Here is a 22,673-nt window from a genome sequence, read left to right on the forward strand (position 1 = left end):
TCTTCGATTAAATATCGATCCGCTATACCGAACTAATACCGACTAAATCGTCCCAAAATGCGAAAATTTCAATAAACATCTCAATAAATAAATAATATTATTCTTAATATTATTCTTCCAACTATCCGACTAAAATTCAAATTTAACTTAATAAATCCAAATACGCCTCTTAAAATAATACCGACCATCCAAATTCGACTAAATCCAATATTTAAATCCTTTAGTAATTTAATTAACCAATTAATTAAATTCGGGGCGTTACAGATCCGGCCAAGTATTCGCCTCACTAACAAGAAGTAGCCGGTATATGACCCCCAGTTTCAAAAAAACTTGCACAAAGTGGCATGATCTTAGATACCCGATACAGATGATGCGACTAGATGCGTGCAAAGGTGGTTGACTATGAAGCGGAAAAAATATCTCCGAAAATCCAAATCTCATTAAATCGACACACACCCGATCGTACGCACTTGCTATAAGATGGCCCATTTCGGGGAATGACATCCATTTCGAAACCGGGGCGTGACCGCTTAGTGATGGATCAAGGGAATCATGAATTTTTTTGAAATTTTTCTTGATTTTCATAAAGTCGGCCGTATATGTCCCTATGTGAAGTCAACTCCGAAATAAGTGCTCGTCGAATAAGAGTGTGATTTTCTTCTCCTCTTCCAAGCAAACTGGAAATGGCTCGATACCCACAATTACCGTCGGTGCCAACATCAACTATGTTATCAATATATTTATGCATAAAAAGCAGCGTCTCATCAATGTAGATCATTGGAGGTTTTTTATCGGAGGTGTGCGCGGCAGCTTCGAAACACGGGCTCCTTTGTTAGCACTACACTTGGACTTTGTTGTTGGTGAATCCGGAATCAATGCATCAACATGTTCAAAGTAGGAAGGATTTCATTTGGTTGATGTGTCATCTTGGGTACTTTTTGGCTTTTTAGGCGCACCTTTGGTTTTAACCGGTTGAGATGGCGGTTTCAAATCGTTGGTCTCCGGAAATACAATTTTTCGCAATTGTTCTTTTATGTGCAATTTCATGGTGTCATCCGCTTTAACAAACTTATCCATTATCTCTTCCAACTCGTCTGAGATGGTAATTTTGGATTCACCCTCTTTCGGCGGCTCGAAATCATCAAAACGGAGCTTTTTCCAATGGTCAATTACTTCATCCATGCGTATTGGTGAATTAACTTCATCTTGTTAGAAAGTATACAAGCACATGGAAGCCCGTAAGTTTTTCTAATTGTGCAACCGCAATTTGAACTATCCGGACCTATTGTCTCCGCCCGCTTCGCCTCATGAAAAATAAAATTCAATCCCGAACAGGATATGTTTAAAATCAATTGCAAGAATAGATTTTGGCCCTTAAACCGGTGTTCCATAACCGTCTTTCTCCGACCAAACGATATTTGAATTTCATTATGTTGATTTTGGAGCAGTTGGTTCACGGTGTCCCATCCCCGACACAAATCCCCCTTGCTATCACCCAACCATTTCTTCAATGCCGCATGTGCGAATTCAACTCCGTTAGTTGTATTGCAACCAAGATGTCTTACTCGACCCGTCCAAGCACAATCAACTTTTTCTTTTACTTTGTCAAGGATAGTACTTTCGATGTAATGACAAAAAGTCTTAAAAGTCACAAACAAAGACCTAAATTGTACCACTTTCTCGGTGTACAACTCTTCGGGACGTGCATCTAAAATCTCCCTCCATGCGGCCATAATCTTATCTACCACAACACCAACTTTGATGATTTTACCGTTGTCATCATTTCTTTCTTTCGTGCCAACCGCAGGTTTGAGCTTACTTCTCACATTGCACGTTATGTGATACCGACAAAGTAACGCGGTTGATGTCGGCAAGACGGTATCGACCGCATTCATCAAAGCATTATCTCGGTCGGTAACAATGACACTTGACATATTCTTTTGATAAACCAACAAATACTCACATATTCCCAAATCCCATGTAAAGTTATCTTCTTTCTCACATTCCAAAAAGCAAATCCAACCGAAAATGTCTTGTCCGTCGAGGTCACACTGACAATTTCTAGAAGCGGAATCCTATACTTGTTGGTCTTGTACGTCGAATCCATTACAAGAACGGTTGGAAATGTGTTGAATAACTTGATACTTTCGGGATGAATCCAAAATATGTCACGCACCGGAATTTTGTCCTCACACATTTGGAAGCTTGAAACGTATTGGTTATCGCCCAAAACTTTCAAAAGTTGTTGCATTTCCGACCTCGTGCCCATTTTCAAGACTTTAAGATTGTGCCGTTCATTGTATATTTGCTTGATATTTGAAACACTATCCGGTTTTTTTGCTTCAAATTGGCAAGTATGTTTCTCGGCGCCACTTTGATTGTCGATAAGTCCGAAATAACATTCTTCTCTTCGCGGGACAACCGACACGCAATTGGATGCCCGTGTAGCTTGGTTTCCAAGGCATGATTATGAACTCCACAAATGACGCTAAAATGTTACAAATCACCAATCCTACGAGTCACGCGCAGCTTAAATGGACACCCACACTTTCTCGATCCCGTGTCTTCGTGTTTTAACACCCGGTTTGTTGGTACATACTTCCCACCCCTCTCGCTATTCAACACGACAAAAGCTTTCAGTCTACTACTTCCATTATCGGAACTAACAATGACAAATCCAAGTCTACTAGCTTCACTTCGAACCCAATCAAGCAATTGTTCACGACAGGCGAAGCTCAAATCATTTGTAAATTGTTGTCGAACATCCACTGTAACGATCATGGTTTTAACATCGTTAACCGACTCTTTATCAACGTTGACCTATTCCGGAACTTCTAAGTCATCGGTGACAATGTTGTCCGGATGCACCATACCTAACATATGCAAAAATATACTAAAGCTGTTAAAACTGTTTTTTTATTTCTGCCAGACCTTATTTCGGAAGTACATTTCCGAAATTTGTTAGGTGATTTATTTCGGAAATATACTTCCGAACTGATGCAGTTTTCAGTCTCCTAAATCAACAACAATGTAATGGAATAGGAGATAAAATGAATGATGTTTACCTCAAATTGTAGCTTTCTATGCTTCCTTTAGTATGATCAACAATTTGAAACTTGATTTTGAGACGAAAAATTGATTGAGAATGATGGAGGTTTTGGAGAGGGTTTGTGATGAAAATGATGAAATAGTGAAGGAGGGAAAATTGTATATAAACAGATTTTTTCAGAGATGCATCTCCGAAAAAATACCTGACAGTTAAAATCCAACGTTTATTTTGAATTTTCAGTGCTTTCGGAGATGCATTTCCGAAAACACCATAAAATGAGTGTTTTCGGAGATACATCTCTGAATTCTGGAAAAATATAAAAAAAAATATTTCGAAGATGCATTTCCGAATCAGAAGTATTTTTGAATTTTCAGCGGGACTTCTCCCCGGGGGGTTCCAAAATCAATCCCGAAAAAAAGAAGTGGTAACGTTTCAACTATTTAGAAAGCCCAATTATAATTTGTACCATCACAGTCGACAAACCAGTTAAATCTTCCAACAATAGGAAAAATTGAGCGAAAAATGTGAAAATCCCGAAGATGTTTAATAAGTTATTGGCTAAACCACTTCAGCAAACTTGGAACAGTTCCCATCTCTTCCCACCAAAACCCCCAATTTGGCTCATACGAAACACCCTCGCCACCGTACCTGAATCTCCACCGCCTTCCGAAGACGCCACCGTAGCAAAACTCGTCCTCGAATCAGATCCATCATCCCTCCCCGAAACCCTATCAAACCCCTCTTTCCAATGGACCCCACAGCTAGTCAACAATGTTCTCAAGCGTCTCTGGAACCACGGACCCAAAGCCCTGCAATTCTTCAAACACCTAGAACGCCACCCAACTTACATTCACTCCTCATCCAGCTTCGAACACGCCATTGACATCGCAGCCCGTTTGCGCGATTACAATGCCGCTTGGGCTTTCGTGGGCCGAATGCGGCCTCTCCGTATCGGCCCGACTCCTCGAGCATTCGCTATCCTCGCTGAAAGGTATGCGACGGGCGGAAAAGCTCACCGGGCAGTGAAAGTATTTTTGTCTATGCATGAACACGGTTGCCACCAGGATTTGAATTCGTTCAACACAATCCTTGATGTTCTCTGTAAAACGAGACGCGTTGAGATGGCGTATAGTTTGTTTAAAACATTCAAAGGTAGGTTTAAATGTGATAGTGTTAGTTATAACATAATGGCGAATGGTTGGTGTTTGATTAAGCGAACGCCAATGGCGTTGCAGGTTATGAAGGAGATGGTGGAGAGAGGAATTACGCCAACGATGGTTACTTATAACACATTGCTTAAAGGGTATTTTAGGTGTAATCAGTTGAAGGAAGCTTGGGAGTTTTTTCTGGAGATGAAGAGGAGGAAGTGTGAAATTGATGTTGTTACTTATACTACAATGGTTCATGGATTTGGTGTTGCGGGTGAGGTTAAGAGATCGAAGAGGGTTTTTGATGCGATGGTGAAAGAGGGTTTGATTCCTTCTGTTGCTACTTATAATGCTTTGATTCAGGTTTTGTGTAAGAAGGATAGTGTGCAGAATGCTTTGTTGGTTTTTGAAGAGATGGTGGGAAAAGGGTGTGTGCCTAATTTGACTACTTACAATGTTGTTATCAGAGGTTTGTGTCATTCGGGTGAAATGGAGAAAGCTTTGGAGTTTATGAAGAGAATGGAAGAACATGGGTGTAGGCCAAGTGTTCAGACATACAATGTTGTGATACGTTATTATTGTGATGAGGGGGAACTTGAAAAGGGTTTGGAGTTGTTTGAAAAGATGGGGAATGGGACTTGTTTGCCCAATTTGGATACCTATAATATTCTGATTAGTGCTATGTTTGTGAGGAAGAAATCGGAGGATTTGGTGGTGGCTGGGAAGTTGTTGATGGAGATGGTTGGTAGAGGTTTCTTGCCCCGTAAGTTTACTTTTAATCGGGTGTTAAATGGACTTGTTCTAATGGGGAATCGAGAGTTTGCTAATGAGATTTTAAGAATGCAAAGCAGGTGTGGTCGTGTTCTTCGTCATATGAAATTATGACAACGTTTGGATTTGGTTCCTCAGAACAGCCATATATGTTGTCTCCCCTGCATTACTGTGTATTATGAACTGGTTTTATAGCTTGATATGTTGCTTCACAAGTTTGAGATTAAAAGTCTTTTTTGGGGAAAATGAAGCTCTCTGTGGTGCAAGCTCCACAGTATTTGAAGAAAGAATAATGGCTTGAAGTAAATTATTTTCTTGCAGCTGGTGTCGCATTTTTGACACAATAAGTTTGAGATTAAAAACCGAGTCTTTCATGGGGAAAATGAAGCTCTCTGTGATGCAAGCTCCACAGGATTTGAAGAATAATGGCTTGAAGTAAATTATTTTCTTCAGCTGGTGTCGCATCTTATGCACATTGGTTTGACTTTCAGTCTGGCAGTTTAATAACTGAGAATTGAAGAGCTCCCTAATTCACCACGGCTTTTTCAATGAGAAAGTGCCCATGGTAAACGTTTAGCAAGTATCATCTACAACGGAACACGGTTGGAGCTTCACATACTATTTCTACTTTTTTTTTTTTGTTAATTCTACTGTTAGGCTTCCTGTTCGAGACTAATCTAATTGCAACCGAAATTCATGAGAAGTCATTTACACTCCCTTCACTGGTTGCAAGCTGTGACTTGATGCTTATCAATGTAATTTATAAGTATTCTGATAGCATTCTCAAATACCATTGTCTTTAGCCTCTTCAATCCTGAGCATATTATCTTTGGAGTCTCAACAGTTTCAGGATTATTTAGAATCTGAGTTCTTCCTGGCTTTTTAATTCTATCATGACTAACTTGTAGCACATTTCTGTCTGTAACAAAAACATCTGTAATGGCAACCAATTTTTTATGTTGAATTTGCAGCAACAAAATAAGTTCCTTACATATGAGTGTGAAGGATCAATCAATTTGGTACTGAAACACATGATATTTGAAATAATTTATTTCTTCTGTATTAAAATAGCAGCACAAATATGTTAATGCAACAATACATATTTTGGTACAAACACTGACAAAATGAACAATATACATGTTTTTGGAATTCTAAACTAGATATTAAACCCAACGCAAATGCAATCATATGGAAAATGAAAAAGCCAACAGTCGAGTAGAGGACGTGTTCTATAATATAATCTCATCTTGCACGCCAACATTTAAGGTCTTGTTTGGAAGGACAATGCTATTAATAACCACCACCTCATCCTCAACATCAACAGATTCACCTGGTCATAGCATGAGAACAAGATTTGCAGAGTTATTGCTTTGTTAGTTCATTTTTTCCCCATAATAATAGTACTACTGCCACTGTCTTTAAATATATAAACTAAATTATCTAAGTGTACGTTTGGATAAACTTCTAGCCAAGCAGTCTGCAACAGATTCTAAGACAAAATTATGTGAAAAAGCTGAAGCTCTAAATTGGAGTGTTGAAAATACATGCGTTTAGACCACTTGGAATGTAAAAGTAAACAGACACTAAAATCATTAGAATTAAAAACGTTTGTAGTGATATTAGATTCGTTAAAAGCTGATATCGTTAAGTTTACTATTAAGGAGAGATGATTAATTTATATTTTTCATCAAACTATCTATTGCTTGCAGAACAAGATACAAAATGATTATGGATAAAGGTAGTACTAATGTAGTCGATAATTGAAGGATATCCTATTAAAAAAAAAGAGTTAAATTTTCAAGAGATTGGATTTGGATCCTAGGGATGAAAGTTGTTCTGGACTGGGCCAAGACTAGGCCCAACACCGCTTTCGGCCCAATAAGCCTCAGAGGCCCATGTATAGTTCATGGCCTTCCGACACGCCTTGCTCGGCACCAACACCGCGCTCGGCGTTCATTCTCCCCCGGACATCGTCCTTGCCGAGGACCCTGCTCCGCGCAGGGCTCCTTCATATCCAATCCTCCGAATAACTCGGATCCCACGTGGCTCCTAAAAGACCGCGTCCTCCCTTGGACTTCGGAGCGGTTAACCAGGACAGAGGGCGTACACGCACCTCCGATATTTCCGCTCAGGAAACCTGGCAGTCTCCTAGTTGGGCTTGGGAATCCAACCCAATAGCGAGATCATGGCCCAGCGCTGGGGGCTATATATACCCTCTTTAACTAGAGGGTCAGGTATTCAATTCTTACTCACTCTTAACTAGTACTTGCGCTCCTTTGCTCGTCAACTTACTTTGGCATTGGAGTACCTTGCAGGTACACCCCCCCTCCTCCTCCTCCTTCCTAGAAGATCCAGTCCGAGCAGCCTACGACGATTCTTCTGATCAGGTACGATCAGTGGCGCCGTCTGTGGGAAACTTGCTTCCCCATCTTTAAAGAACAAAGATCAAAGCTAATCATCTCCAATCGTCATGGCTGACAACAACAACATCCCAAGCGCTGACCCTTTCCTCCTCCACGAGCTGATCGAGGAATCCTCCCGCGAGCTAGCTCATCATCGTCGGGGGGATCGTCGGCGACAAAGGTCCGGGCATGAAACCCAGGACACCCAGCTGTTGCAGGTCCTACAACAGGTCCAGAATGTCGACCATGTTCCTCCAGAAGGGCACGTTCAGAACGGTGAGCAGATCAGAACGACCAACGTGCCGGAACATGCCCAGAATGTGAATGAGACCGACCCCCGAGACGGGCAACATGCTTCCTCATTCACCCACACCTCCGAGAGGCGGAGAACCCGTCATGGGGAAGAAGAGGAACCGCTCAACATTCCCGAGGATGCTGACCCCATCACCGTCCGCTTACTCAAAGAAATACAATTGACGAACAGCCTCCTCAGAATTCAGGATGACCGAATTCACGAACTGGAAAGACAGCGGCGACGTCGCCCTTCTCCACGGAGGCGCTACAGGTCACGCTCCTATTCCTCTTCACGCTCGCCGCCGAGAAGATACCGTCGGCGTTCCCCGTCCTCTTCAAGGTCTCCCCCGAGAAGACACCGCCGCCGGAGGACTCGTTCCCGTTCTCCACACAGAAAGAACAGGAAGAACCAGAAACCTGAAACCGCTGAACAAAGAAGCCCCTCCCCCGAACAGGGCCGTCGGGGCCCCTCCAAAGCTGCGACGGGTAACAACCAAGAGGATCCCCGACGAAACAGGCACTACAATTCACCAGGACCGAGCGACGAGGAGGACTTCCGCAGCCCCTTGTCCGCCAGTATCCGGAGAGCCCGCCTCCCTCGGGGAATGGAAAAACCGCCAGTGTTGGACCAATACGACGGAACCACTGACCCCGACGACCATATCCGGAGCATCGAAGCGGTCATGGACTATCACGTCGTCCGAGGCTCGATCAAATGCCGCATTTTCCCGACCACCCTCAGGAAGGGAGCGATGAATTGGTACAGGAACCTCCCTTCGAACTCCATCCATTCTTGGACCGAGCTCAAAGAACTCTTCTTGAGCCACTTCACAGCCTCCCGACGGCAACCGAAATCGGAAGCCAATCTCGAGGCCGTAGTACAAGGACCCAACGAACCTCTTCGAGATTACCTTGAAAGATTCAACAAGGAGGCCGTCCAAGTACAGACAGAAGACTACATGAAGAGGTACATCTTGGAGCGAGGACTTCTCCCCGGCAGTGACTTCAAAAAAGCTATTAAGATTGAGAAGGTGCACTCGATGAATGACCTCCTCAACAAAGCAAAGGCATTCATCGATTTTGAGGAAGGCGAGGCAGCCGCAATCAGAGCCCCGAGGGGCAGCGGTGCCTCTCGCAACTCAAACCTCGAAGACCCGGGGTCGCGCCGAGGACAAGACAAAAGAAGGGACGACCGATCCCGAGATGTCAAAGAACGGCGAGGACCAGCAGGGCGTTTCAACGACTACACTCCTTTGAACACCTCCCGGGAGAAAATTCTGGCCGACTGCCAGAACGCCGAGTTCAAGAAATCCAACATCAGGCCCCCGAAGTCAAATCCTACAAGACCGGGGACAGACAAGTCCAAGTACTGCAAGTACCACAAAAGCCACGGACATATGACCGACGAGTGCATAAATCTCAAAGATGCCATAGAGACCCTGATCAAAGAGGGCCACCTGGCAAGATACACCAAGAAGGGAGAACCCCCCAGAAGAGGCATCCCTCGAAACTCGGACGAGGGGAACTCACCAGACAGCAGACCACTTCAAGTCGCACTGTCCGTAAGCCGACCGGAAGACTTCATCCCTTCGCTCGGCGTGACGACCGCCCTCAGCACCTGGGAACATTTCCCCACCGCTATGGTCATCTCCAACGGCGGGGACCCCGGCTCTCTCACGGTCAGTTCGGTCAAGAGAAAGTTCGACGAGCTACTCAGCGCCAATGCAGATCTCGGCCCAACTCTCCGGAAATTCCGAGGAAAGTCAGAGCCAATCACTTTCTACCTCGAAGAACTGCCCGGCGGAGCTCCAAACGCCACCATTCCCCTTCTCGTCCGAGCCAGAATGGCAAACTTCGATGTGCGACGGGTCCTGGTAGATGAGGGCAGTTCAGTCGACATTATGTACGCCCACCTCTTCCACACACTACAGCTGGACGACTCGCACCTCACTCCCTATGTGGGTTCCGACCTCCAAGGTTTTAACGGAGCCACCACCAAACCATGGGGCTACGTCGAGCTGATTGTCACCTTCGGAGAAGGGGAAGCGTCCAGGCAAGTCAAAACCAGGTTTTTGGTAATCGACTGCAAGACATTGTACAACTGCATCATCGGGCGCCCCACACTGGCCGAGCTAACCGCCGTACCCTCCACGGTCCATCTGAAGATGAAGTTTTACACGAGGACAGGGAAAGTGGCCACCATCAACGCCGACATTGAAGCCGCGAGAAGGATCTTCGATGCCTCCGTCAAAGGACTAGAGCTGATCGCTCCTCCGACCAGCTCCAACAAAAAACCAAGAGCCGAAGACAAGCATCCTCGGGAAGATCAGGTTCCAACGGCCAACGTCAGCTCAGTCGACCTTGACGCAAGGTTTACACAGGAAGAACTGAAATCCGGGGAAGAGACACTATCAAAAGCCCCTCATCCCGTCCGGCCCGTCCCCGACGGAGACTTCGAGCTGATCCCCCTGGGAGACAACCCCGACAGAGCAGTGAAGATCGGCAAAGGCATCCCTGACCTACCGAAGAAGCAACTCGTAGCCTGCCTTCGAGCCAATGCCGACCTGTTCGCCTGGAGCGCCGCAGAGATGCCCGGACTCGACCCTGAGGTCGCCTGTCACCACCTCTCCATCAATCCAACCGCCAAGGCCGTAGTACAACGTAGGCGTCGGCAGTCTCCCGAGAAAGCGGAGGCTGCCGAGAAAGCTGTAAAAGACCTCCTAGAGGCAAAATTTATTTCCGAGGCCAAGTATTCAACTTGGCTCTCAAATGTTGTACTCGTTAAAAAATCTAATGGAAAATGGAGAATGTGCGTTGATTATACTGATGTTAACCGGGCATGTCCAAAGGACGCCTACCCTTTACCTAATATTGATAGACTGGTCGACAACTCGGCCGGCTATAAACTGTTGTCCTTCATGGACGCTTATTCTGGTTACAACCAGATTCCCATGGCGAAATGCGACAAACAATGCACGGCTTTCATGACCGAATCGGGCAATTATTACTACAACGTAATGCCCTTCGGACTCAAAAACGCCGGAGCCACTTACCAGCGGATGATGAACAAGGTCTTCCGAGGAGAAATCGGCGACACGCTCGAGGTGTATATGGACGACATGATCGTCAAATCTCGAGAAGACTCCGACCACACGCTACATCTCGAGCGGGTTTTCGAGCAGGCCAGGTCCTGCAAGATGCGCTTCAATCCAGAGAAGTGCACCTTCGGAGTGCGGGCGGGCAAATTCCTCGGCTTCTACTTAACAGAGCGAGGAATAGAAGCCAACCCTGATAAATGCCGAGCATTCTCAGACCTCCCTACTCCCACCAACAAAAAATCCATCCAGGTGCTAAACGGAATGCTCACGGCATTATCCCGCTTCGTCGCAAAATCCGCCCAGCATGCACTTCCATTCTTTAAGCTTCTTCGGAAGGAAGCAGCTTTCGAATGGTCCGAGGAATGCGAACAAGCATTATCCCACCTCAAACAAGTGCTCTCCAAACCCCCGGTGCTATCCCGACCAGACAGCAACGAGGTTCTCTATCTCTACTTGGCCATTTCTGGCGAGGCGGCCAGCGCGGCCCTGATCCGAGAAACGGAAGACGGGCAGAAGCCAGTGTACTTCACTAGCAAAGCCCTACAAGGACCCGAGGTCCGCTATCAACAGATAGAAAAAATCGCGCTGGCCCTAATAACGGCCGCCAGAAGACTGAGGTACTACTTCCTCGCCCACACTATCATCGTCCGGACAGACCAACCGATCAAACAGCTTCTCAGCCGACCAGATATGGCCGGAAGAATGCTGAGATGGTCCCTCGAACTGTCCGAGTTCGACATACAGTACGAGGGCAGGAAAGCGCTAAAAGCCCAAGCACTCGCCGACTTCGTGGCCGAGATGACGACGATCTCCAACTCCCCAACACCCACCGAGAATAAGTGGACCATCTACGTTGATGGCGCCTCAAGCCACGCGGGCAGCGGAGCCGGTATCATCTTGGAGAACGACGAGGGGCTCCTCATCGAAGTATCCTTAGTCCTCTCCTTCGCCACATCGAACAACCAGGCCGAGTACGAAGCCCTCCTAGCAGGCCTACGCCTTGCCAAAGACGTAGGCGCTCGGGAAGTCGTGATTTATACCGATTCACAACTGGTCGCGTCGCAAGTTAGCGGCGATTACCAGGCCAAAAACGATACACTAGCCGAGTATCTATCGCTCGTCAAAGAAAAGATGAAAGGATTCGCAAAGGCAGACGTCGCTCACATCCCTCGGGAACACAACTCGAGGGCCGACCTCTTATCCAAGCTCGCAAGCACGAGAAAGAAGGGAGGGAACAAATCAGTGATACAAGAAATCTTGTCCGACCCGAGCGTAGGCAAAAACGCGCAGGCCATACAAGTGTTTGCCATCGGAGACGACCATTGCTGGATGACTCCGGTATACAATTACCTCATGAACGACGAGCTCCCCGACGATCCAAAGGAAGCTTCAGCCATTAAAAGGAGAGCCTGCTCGTACACAGTCATCGAAAATAAACTCTATCGGCGCGGCTTCTCCATTCCCCTTCTGAAATGCATCGACGACTCACAGGCAACGGAAGTACTGCAAGAGCTTCACGAGGGGATTAACGGCCAGCATCTCGGCGGCCGATCTCTGGCGAGGAAAGCCCTCAGAGCCGGCTATTATTGGCCGACTATGCAGCAGGACGCCAAGCAGCATGTCCAGAAATGCGACAGATGTCAGCGGCACGCCGACATGCACCTAGCTCCCCCCAACGAGCTTAAATCCCTCTCCTCCCCTTGGCCTTTTTCCACCTGGGGAATGGACCTCCTCGGACCGTTCCCGGTCGGCTCGTACCAAAATAAATATCTCGTGGTCGCCGTCGATTACTTCACGAAATGGATAGAAGCCGAGGCGCTTGCCAAGATCACATCTCAAAACGTGCTCCGTTTCTACAAACGAAACATACTTGCCCGGTTCGGGGTCCCTCAGGCCATAATCACCGACAATGGCACCCAGTTCACTGACAAAAAATTCCAGGAGTTTGTGGCCAAGCTTGGCACGAAGCAACACTTCACCTCAGTCGAGCACCCTCAGACGAACGGGCAGGCCGAGGCAGCCAACCGAGTCATCCTCCGAGGATTAAAGAGAAGACTCGGCGAAGCCAAAAAAGCCTGGGTCGAGGAACTACATAGTGTACTCTGGGCGTATAGGACGACGCCTCATTCGAGCACAGGCGAAACTCCTTTCCGACTAACCTACGGCACCGAAGCCGTAATTCCCGTAGAAATCCGAGAGCCTTCTCGGCGCACCGAATTCCCCCTCGAGGAAGAACTTAACGACGAGGCCATGAGGGAAGAACTCGATATGGTAGAAGAGATTCGAGCAGGGTCAGCCCTCCGAGAAGCTAAACTAAAACAGCAAATAGCTCTTCGCCATAACGCCAAAGTTATAAAGCGCGAATTTGAAATCGGCGCCCTAGTACTTCGCAGAAACATGAAAGACTCGCGCGAAGGCAAGCTAGCCCCAAACTGGGAAGGCCCGTACCGAGTTTATGACAAAACCGAGAACGGCGCCTACTACCTCGAGAATCTTCTCGGTAAAAAACTTGCTCGACCCTGGAATGCTGAAAAACTCAGACGTTATTACAGTTAAACATAAGCTAAAACGCCCGGCCTCTAACCCAAACTCAGGTAACGGACGGGCACGGATCCACGTCGTCGGTACGGGCGTGAGTGTTCCACGACAGCAACGATCGGTTCCTCTCGTCGGATAGATGGACCGACCCCTCGGCGGATTCTACACCTAGACCCCCCGTGGAAGTACCTGCATGGCAGAACCCCAGCTCGCGATGGGATCGTTCACGCCGCGAACGCTTGGCCGCAACCGCGGTCTCGCGCTCGCTAAAAGCGCATACCCGCTCTGCGCACCCGGCCCGTACTCAACACGCCCGGGCAATCAATCTAGGTCGAGCATAGCCACAAAACCAATAATATCACAGGTATACTGGTGACTCTCCGGCATGTCCGAGCATAAGTCATCAGTCACCTAGAACAACCGCAAAATACTCTAAGTATAGAGGAAATACCTCGTCATACAAGCACGGCAGGAATGTTATCAAAAAGAACAAACATACAGTGATAACGCCGAAAGTAAGAATAAACAGATATAAGCAAGCAGAATTGAAAGACATTAAAATTGCCGACCAACTTGGCCGGAGATGTCAAAGGTTACAATCATTACCGGGCACGCAGGCCCCAAAAATTATCCGGGCATAGCCCAACAAAAAGAATGGCACGCAGGCCGAGAAAAACGGACACGCAGGCCCGGAACTACACTTTCTACTCTTCGCTCCCCGGGGACTCAGGCACCAACACGCCATCTACGATCCTCGAAGAGAGCCCGACATTATCCTCCTTCAAACCAGGGTTCAGAAGCCTCAGCTGGTTAAGAGCACGCTCGAAACCGACGTCGGCCATGTCGGCCAGGCTTATCTTCAGGTTTTCTATCTTCTCCGCAAACTCAGCCCTAGACTTCAGAGCTGCCACATCCGGCGACTCGTCAGCCGAGGGAGCCCATTCGAGTCGAAGGTCAGCCAGCTTCTTCTTCTCAGCCGCGACCTCCGCATCTTTCTGCTTCAGGGCCGCGTCGACCTTCTTCCTCAACTCCTTGCGCTCGACCTCCATGGTCTTCACCTTGTCCTCGGCCACCTTCTTAGCCGCCTCGGCCTCCTTCAGGGCCTCGGTCGAGCCCGAACCTCCACTAGCCAACACTTGGGCCATCTCCAAGACCCTCACCACGGCGGCACTGTCGCACGCCAACTGTTTCTGAAGGGACGGGGGATCCATATCACTGATCCGACGAGCTTCATCCGGTGAGGTAGCCAAGGGGAACTTCTCAAAATAGCCTCCATCCTTGTAGCAAGAAGGCAACACGAAGGCGCGCCCGGGACCTAGGTTCGACTGGTCTGGACGTCCCCCCTCGGAAGCACGAGGTCTCTTGGGTAACCTCTCGTCGACATGAATCTTGTGAGGAGAGCCTGCCGAGCCTGAGTTCTCTCCAGCTCCGGTACCCTGGTTCTTCTTCTTCTGATTCTTCCTCGCATCCAATGCCTGTTTCAGGATATTATCCTCCTTCTCCGGCATAGCCTCTGCAAAGAAAAAATAAACGAGTTAGCAAAATACCGGACAGAGATCACAAAGCAAGGGTAATGGACACAACCTAACAACGCCCAGGTCTCCTCGGGAGTCCGACAAGCTAGCAAAGCCTTAGTATTAATAGGCCGCTGCTCCGTGATCGGCACCCCGTCCTCGTTCAGTATGGGATCTCCATTCCTCGTCACCCAACGAGACAGGGTAAAACTATCTACGTATTTGCAGAGGACCGAGTATGACTCCCGGTCTTGATCATCCAAATCATCGTCCTCCCAAGCGTAGTACTTCGGAGGAGACGCAAAATGACCCTTCCACCAGAAAAACGGAAACGTCGTGCAGAACTCCTTTACTTCCTGCCCATGTTCATCCCTTACTATCTCCCCCTCGGCATCCCGCTCGACCACCATATCCGACACCGAAGAATAGGCCGTTGGACTTAGGGGGCGGACAACGAAGTAGCGATCCTTAAAACCCTTCACGGAATCAGTATACATTCCGAAGAGTTTACGCTCGGCGTTCCTGAACGAAACCCAGCTGTACCGCCCGTTTGACGCCTGCCGTTGAACACGAAAACACCTTCCGAACAACGCAGACGTTGCGCCTATACCCAAATAATCACAAACAATCTCGAATGCCCGCATAAAAGCAAAGGCGTTCGGATGAATTTGGGACGGCGCCAGAGATAGAAACGCCATGACTGAAACCTGAAAATCAGAGAAAGGTAACCGGAAGCCAAGCTCCCTAAACACGTAATCGTACATCGCAAATCCGTCCCCGGCAAACCGAGAGCATATGCGTTCGTCCGGAGACGGGCAACCTATTTGATAATTGGGCGGATCTCCTTCCCCCAGGACCTCAATTTCTGTAAACGCCCCATCCAGAGACGCGGTGTACCGAGAAACAACGGACAGAGCCTCCTCGGCTATCCAATCGGGCGCAACGGTATGTTCATAACTGAATAACGGCATAGGGGAAACCCCTCCCTCGGCATTCGAACCAGGGGATCCCGTGTGAGCGCCTTCGGCCGAGGGAGTGCCATCTTCCTCAATAATTTCGACGTCGGAACTAGTTGCCGTCGAGCTGTCGGAATCACTGGTCGTCGAGTCGGTGTCCGAGCCGGTTCTTGAGGTAGCGCTCGAATCTGATTCACCTGCACGCAGAAGGGAGAAGTGAATTCGATATTCTATCAAATCCACCCTTCCACCGCAAGGCAAGCGAAAGGGTAGAGCAGGAGCAGCAGAGCCCATCGAGGAACAACGCTCGTCAGCCGAGGACTCACAGATGACACGACAACCGGAAAGCTTATCTTAAGCAGTTTAACGCCAACGTACTCCGGCCTGCTAACCCACGCCGACCCCCGGGCATCGCTTAGATAACCCGGGGAGGATGACGATGGCGGAGACCTCGAAAGCGAAACACAAATTCTATGAAAAATAGTAAAGCAACGACAGGCTAAACGAACTTACTTGCAGACATGATGTAGATGGCCGGGGAGAATCCTTCGCTAAGCAACGATCTTGATATGACGAACGAGCTGGGAAATTATTCTCCGAGGAACCCTTGATCGAAGCCGAGCAGATAAATAGAGAAAGGAAAACTCCCTTAGGAGAGGATTCGCCCCCTTTTATAGGAAAAAGGCTCGGAAGGCGAAGCGTCACCTCTCCTGACAGGCGCCGCCCCCTAGACCCTAGGCCATCAATGCCTATGCCACGTCAGCGCGTGCTTCCCACGCGCGACGTTTCGCCCACCACTGGATTTTCCTCCGAGCGCGTATATGTAACGAGGACCGATCCACCGAGCAACCACGAGAAATGGGGGTCCGAGCGTAGAAGCAAAGTCACAGTTTCTTAACCAGAAAACTCCGACTTGGGGGGCTCCTGTTCTGGACTGGGCCAAGACTAGGCCCAACACCGCTTTCGGCCCAATAAGCCTCAGAGGCCCATGTATAGTTCATGGCCTTCCGACACGCCTTGCTCGGCACCAACACCGCGCTCGGCGTTCATTCTCCCCCGGACATCGTCCTTGCCGAGGACCCTGCTCCGCGCAGGGCTCCTTCATATCCAATCCTCCGAATAACTCGGATCCCACGTGGCTCCTAAAAGACCGCGTCCTCCCTTGGACTTCGGAGCGGTTAACCAGGACAGAGGGCGTACACGCACCTCCGATATTTCCGCTCAGGAAACCTGGCAGTCTCCTAGTTGGGCTTGGGAATCCAACCCAATAGCGAGATCATGGCCCAGCGCTGGGGGCTATATATACCCTCTTTAACTAGAGGGTCAGGTATTCAATTCTTACTCACTCTTAACTAGTACTTGCGCTCCTTTGCTCGTCAACTTACTTTGGCATTGGAGTACCTTGCAGGTACACCCCCCCTCCTCCTCCTCCTTCCTAGAAGATCCAGTCCGAGCAGCCTACGACGATTCTTCTGATCAGGTACGATCAAAAGTGGTATTAAATAAGAATATGAACATAACATTAAGAAAAGTACCAAGTATAGTAACTCCGAGTTTTGCATTGTAATCTCCACCACCCTGAATTGGTTTAAACAATTTAGCAAACAAATAGCAAAATAAAAAGAAAAGGTAATAATGATAGGAGATGAAAAATGTGACACAATAACGAGCAATTTTTATGAATGCTGTAGTTGGGTAAATCACCCTCAACACAATAAGGTATCAAAATGGGACAAAAAGTTTTGGATAACCATATTTTGAAGGACTAAAAATATATTGGAGTCTTAAAATTACATGCTGGTGATGATGCTAATTGTTTAAACATATAATCACTGAAAAAGAAAGCAAAGTTTTTGAAAGTAGAATTGTCTGATGAGTCCGTAAGTCTGTGTTCTACTTCTAGACCATGCATAATGATATCTGATCTGATAGACCAGGTTATATTCTAAAAGCTACATGTCCAGGCTTAAGATCTGTGTGGGATGCTTGTCATACAGAACTACGTGAGAAATGTGATGAAAATGCAGCATTATAATCATTTATTGCAGCAAAAAAATAAATTAAAAAAGCTTCTTAGCAATTTTAAAAATACAAGTAATAGAAAATACAAAACAAGCATTTAATTAGTGGAACAATTTAGTTAAATATTAAAATTTCCAAACTTGCCTGGACACGTGCCCATCGTCCAATGGTGGATTTCCATCCAACAATTGCATGAAGAACAACAGCATTTTCCTATAAGATGAAATATGTAAAATTATAAGCTCCATAAATGTTTATGCATTTAAAAACCAATTAATGTGTAAACTTGCCTTGATTTCGACATCATCAAGGACTATACAATTTATGAGCCTTGCACCAGCTCCTATACGAGCATTTGCCGATATTGATACACCAGGACCAATCTGTTCAATCACATTAACAAAAGTCAATTTTGATAACATATCAAGACATCTAGATTTTATAATGTATAGCTCATAACACATATTTCAAGCATCATGTACCAGAAGCACAACTAATAACATTAATTTGTTATGAATAAAAAAATATTATACAGATCAAGACTAACAGAGCAATTAAGATGACGGAAAGCCCAAGGGTGGAGAACTAGCTATCGAAGAAAAAGAGTATTAACCTTTGCAGACGGATTCACTTTTGCTGATGGATGAATATAAACATCACCACTGATGTAGGCTTTCTTAATACCATCTCCATTTGCTAATAGATGGGGCGCCGTGTGACGAAATTGTGAAAGATACAAGGCCGAACATCTTATGGACATTCTGCAAGCATCAAGTCAATATATATGATGATAATCACACATGTAGGATATGATGATTATGTAACAGAGCACTCTAGCTTACCCAGGAGTTTTGATTTGTTCCCAGAAGTCCAAAGTTTCATGTATATACAACTGTTTCTTCCCTGCAAGAGGTGAGAGGATATCTTGATCCAATCTGACATAATTTGCTGTATGATTCCTACAAAGAACTCTTCAGAATCAGATGACAGTAAAGCATATGAACTACCCTTATTTTCACACTGTGCATATACAACAAGAACAACCATCAAATTTTTCTCCACCTACTTAGTCTCCTGTTACCTCTAACTGATGGATTATCGTCCATTTTACCGACGCTCCTTAATGGTGCTCTTATGGGTTTTCTCCACACATGTACTACCTGCCTAAGGCAAGATGCTATACTCTATTCTATAATAGGAAGAGTTATCTGTACTTATTCCCCAATGATTTCATTCCAAATACTATCTAGTTTTGTGTGACCACACATCCATCCTATAGCATTCTCAGCTCAACAACACTGATGTTATTTTCTTATATGCATACATACACAGTTATAAATATGCAAACTGTTTAGATAATTGACGAGAAATTAAGCTAAAGTTCATTGCATGAATTATTCTTGTTGATATTACTTATGATCAGAATGAAATTTCAGAAAGTTCAGTCAGCTAAGTTTTTAAAAACAGAAAACTTCAAACCTCGTGTCTGGCACCATTGCTTCAAAACTGGAGACACGCCTTAAGTTAGCTGCAAAAAAATGACATATGAATTATATTAGTTAATATACAGGAAGATAAATTCCAGTTATTTACTATTCCATATATCCAGCACAAATTCCATAGATGAAGATTTTCACATCTTTACTAATGGATGTGGCCTAAGATATTTCACTCGCCTCTGTCTTTCCAATTAGAAGAAACACCCTCAATGGCAGTAAAGATATCTGGTGTAAATATATACACACCGCAGTTTATAAGGTCACTAACCTGCATTCAGGTAAGCAGGTAGCATAAGACACTAAACAGAAACAATTTAATAATTTTAGTTCACCAATTAAAGACATATCTAAGAACACAAACATACAAAAGTTTCAGGTTTCTCCGTGTAATGCAAGAGTTCATGTGTGACCGGATCAGCAACTAATTCCCCAAATTCGCTAGCTGACTCCGGAGAAACCTTCAAAAGTAAGAGAAAACAATCACAAACTGGATGCCAATGACCACAATGTCACAGCGAAAAAACAAAGTGCCTGCAATTTCCAACCTTAACAACCAGTATTGTTCCCATGCCACCATGTTTTTTGTGAGCATCTATATGCAAAATTGCACAGAAAAATCAATAACTAACCGTTCCATCAATTATATAACAGTTAAAAAATGGCTAGTAAGTGTCTCTTTAATCCAGTAGTTGAGCAGAGACATCAGATGCAGATGCGCGGGTTCTTACTACATAATGATGATAAAACACAGTATCTATTTGAGAAAAGAGATTACCTAGCATTTGTGGGAGTGGAAAACTGCAGCAAACATCACAATTGAGCAAGAAAATATGCGACTGTCATACAATATGTGATAATCAATCTATCAGTATCATCAAACTAGTACTATATATAAAACATGTAGAAATTGAAAGGTGAAGAAAAAAACCGGATCTTCTTCCATGATGAGATCTTTAAAGTTATAAAGGCCACCAGCAGAGCCATGAGGCTTATCCTCTTTCAAGTATCTAACCGGGATTTTAAGTTCATTGGAGATGGACGATACGTATAATGCGAACTCGCGTTCTTCATAGAAACCAATGAGATAAATCCTAGCCAGATTGGGAATTTTTCGACAAGCAGAGATAGGGTGATGAACCATGGGTTGTCCAGCTAATGGGAAGAGTGGTTTGGGAATGTTGAATGATAATGGACGGAATCGTGTGCCTTTGGTGGGGCCTCCGACCATGATAACTGCCACTACTCTCTCTTCTGTGATTCCCATTTTTGGTGAAGTTGGATGAGATCCGTGAGAAAGAAGAAGAAAAGTGAGGTTGAGAATGTTAAATGATGATTGTTGTGATTATGATGTATCGTACATGAATGTGCGGAGCGGGGCACGGTAAACAACGAAATATGTGAAAGTGCGATGCAGCTTCCAATTACAAACAAAAATGATATAGAGAGAGAAGGAGAGGGAGAGAGAGAGGGAGGGAAATTTAACTGTCTGTAACTCTATCTAACATCTTTACCGTTGCAATTGATGCGCCTCTAAAAGATCAGATTAACTCACTAAACTTTTTGCTTATATCAGCGTCTCCTTCTCGGGTTTGTCTGTTACTGTTATTCTGTTTTTTTGTCAGCAGAAAACTATAAAAAAAGTTTTTGACAGTAACTAATTTAATTTTATTAAAAACTAAATGGAGTTATGGGTTTTAAAACCCGAATGATAAACACAGTGCTGTTGTGGTGTGGCAAAAACCGAATGAATGATTCCAATTTTGATGTTTGCATGAGGGGGACTATTGACTTACTTTCGGCTCTTCGTTGGTTACATGGGCTCAATATGGGCTTGAATTAGATTATGAATTGTGATGATAGTTTCTCTTCTCGCAAACCAGATTATACGGAATTTAGGAATATTATTAGGCATTGTAGAGATTTGTTTTCTACCGATTACAATAACTCCAGTGTTGAATTTATTAGGAGACAAATGAATGAGGTTGTTCATTGTTAGATAAAAGGTATGATAATCTTGGATATCTTCAAGAATCGTGTTCGTTCACTTTCCGAACAAAGTATTTCGACCCTATACTTGTCTGGGTTCACGAAACCTTTGCGGGGATAATTCTTGAAGAATCAATCTGTTTCTGACAATGGAGAACATATCAGAATGTAGAGGAAGTATATGATTTCGTATTCCAAATCGAGACCAAAAGACTCCTTATATAGGAGACCAATAATAGAAACGAACAGACGCACCTTTTCGGAAAACAGTTATGTCTGTTGGAACGGGTGCAACTATTCAAACGAATCGTTATGTCCGTTGGGAACGGGTGCAACTATTCAAACGAAACGTTATGCTCGTCTCTATTATTCATATTCAACTACGCGTTTGGCTCGACGAGCATGCACTCCGCACTACCCTAACTCGTTTCAAACTTAACGCATAATTGCATTGGCCTATAGTAAATCACATTACTACCAAAATGCATTGATGATACTAAAATCACCAACAAACTCCCCCCATTTTAGTATAATCCTTGATTTACTTTACAGGTATAACGATCAAACAAATGCATAGAAGAAAATGTCTTACGATTGAATTTTCATCTTAGTACAAATACACATTCCAAATATTCGAAAATCGGGGTGTCATAATGATTGAACCCGTCAATCCATTTGAATATCTAAAGATATAGTACACATATGTTTCTTACAATACTCTCATACTTGACACTTTACAAGCCATGTGTCCTTATCCATTAATAAGCATATAGGAAGCCAAGTCCAAGCTTCTTGAAGCGGCAAAACTTCATGCTCACATAGGTGATCCTTTTAATCTTGCACCTGCATTAGCAATTTTTCAAAAGAACCATTAAGAAGATATACTTCAACCTAGCCATCACTTGCAGGTCTGAGCACATACCTTGGGAAGATAAACACAATTGCTCCAATCTTTAACTATGATCTTTCCACATTGAATTCTGCTTCTAACATTGTATTAGAAGGGAATTGGGTATACCATAGTTAATGGATTTAAATGGACTTTAATCCCATCCCAATTACCGACTTCTTCACTAAGTCTCTAGCTAACCCCTTCGTCAAGTGGTCAGCTAAGTTTTGTTGCGACCGAACAAACTCAATAGATATCACCCCATTCATGATTAATTCCCTAATCACACTATGTCTAATACCCAAATGTCTAGACTTTCCATTGTATATTTGACTATATGATTTAGCCAGTGTGGCACTACTATCACAGCAGATAGAAATTGGTGATATCGGTTTAGGTCATATCGGAATCTCATATACCAAGTTCCTTAGTCATTATGCTTCTTTACCAGCAGCACCTAATGCTACAAACTCAGATTCCATTGTGGAACTAGTTATACATGTTTGC

The 22,673-nt window shown here is 45.2% G+C and overlaps 2 protein-coding genes across 5 annotated transcripts; one reads left to right on the plus strand and one right to left on the minus strand.

Moving 5' to 3' along the window:
• Positions 1–3,524: 3,524 nt before the first annotated feature.
• LOC131661742 (pentatricopeptide repeat-containing protein At1g74900, mitochondrial) lies at positions 3,525–5,903 on the plus strand. The gene has a single exon (XM_058931353.1). The coding sequence runs from the start codon at positions 3,589–3,591 to the stop codon at positions 5,080–5,082; it is 1,494 nt and encodes a 497-aa protein (XP_058787336.1). The 5' UTR covers positions 3,525–3,588; the 3' UTR covers positions 5,083–5,903.
• A 124-nt stretch (positions 5,904–6,027) lies between these two features.
• Positions 6,028–20,874, minus strand: LOC131661743 (uncharacterized). 4 transcript variants are annotated; one of them, XR_009301224.1, is made up of 13 exons: positions 20,220–20,874; positions 20,067–20,127; positions 19,837–19,883; positions 19,657–19,749; positions 19,469–19,559; positions 19,272–19,320; positions 18,635–18,751; positions 18,406–18,553; positions 18,083–18,175; positions 17,937–18,005; positions 17,306–17,348; positions 7,261–17,228; positions 6,028–6,298 (listed from the first exon to the last, which is right to left on the minus strand). XR_009301224.1 is itself a non-coding variant. In XM_058931354.1 (12 exons), the coding sequence occupies exons 1-12, from the start codon at positions 20,553–20,555 to the stop codon at positions 6,198–6,200; spliced, it is 1,248 nt and encodes a 415-aa protein (XP_058787337.1). In that variant the 5' UTR covers positions 20,556–20,869; the 3' UTR covers positions 6,035–6,197. The 4 variants fall into 4 exon arrangements, 2 of the variants coding, with proteins under 2 accessions (XP_058787339.1, XP_058787337.1); XM_058931354.1 differs by lacking the exon at positions 7,261–17,228 and having other exon boundaries at positions 6,035–6,298; positions 20,220–20,869; XM_058931356.1 differs by lacking the exons at positions 7,261–17,228; positions 17,306–17,348.
• Positions 20,875–22,673: the final 1,799 nt, after the last annotated feature.

This window comes from Vicia villosa, linkage group LG3, assembly GCF_029867415.1.
Source record: "Vicia villosa cultivar HV-30 ecotype Madison, WI linkage group LG3, Vvil1.0, whole genome shotgun sequence".
In the NCBI taxonomy this organism is placed as follows: Eukaryota; Viridiplantae; Streptophyta; class Magnoliopsida; order Fabales; family Fabaceae; genus Vicia; species Vicia villosa.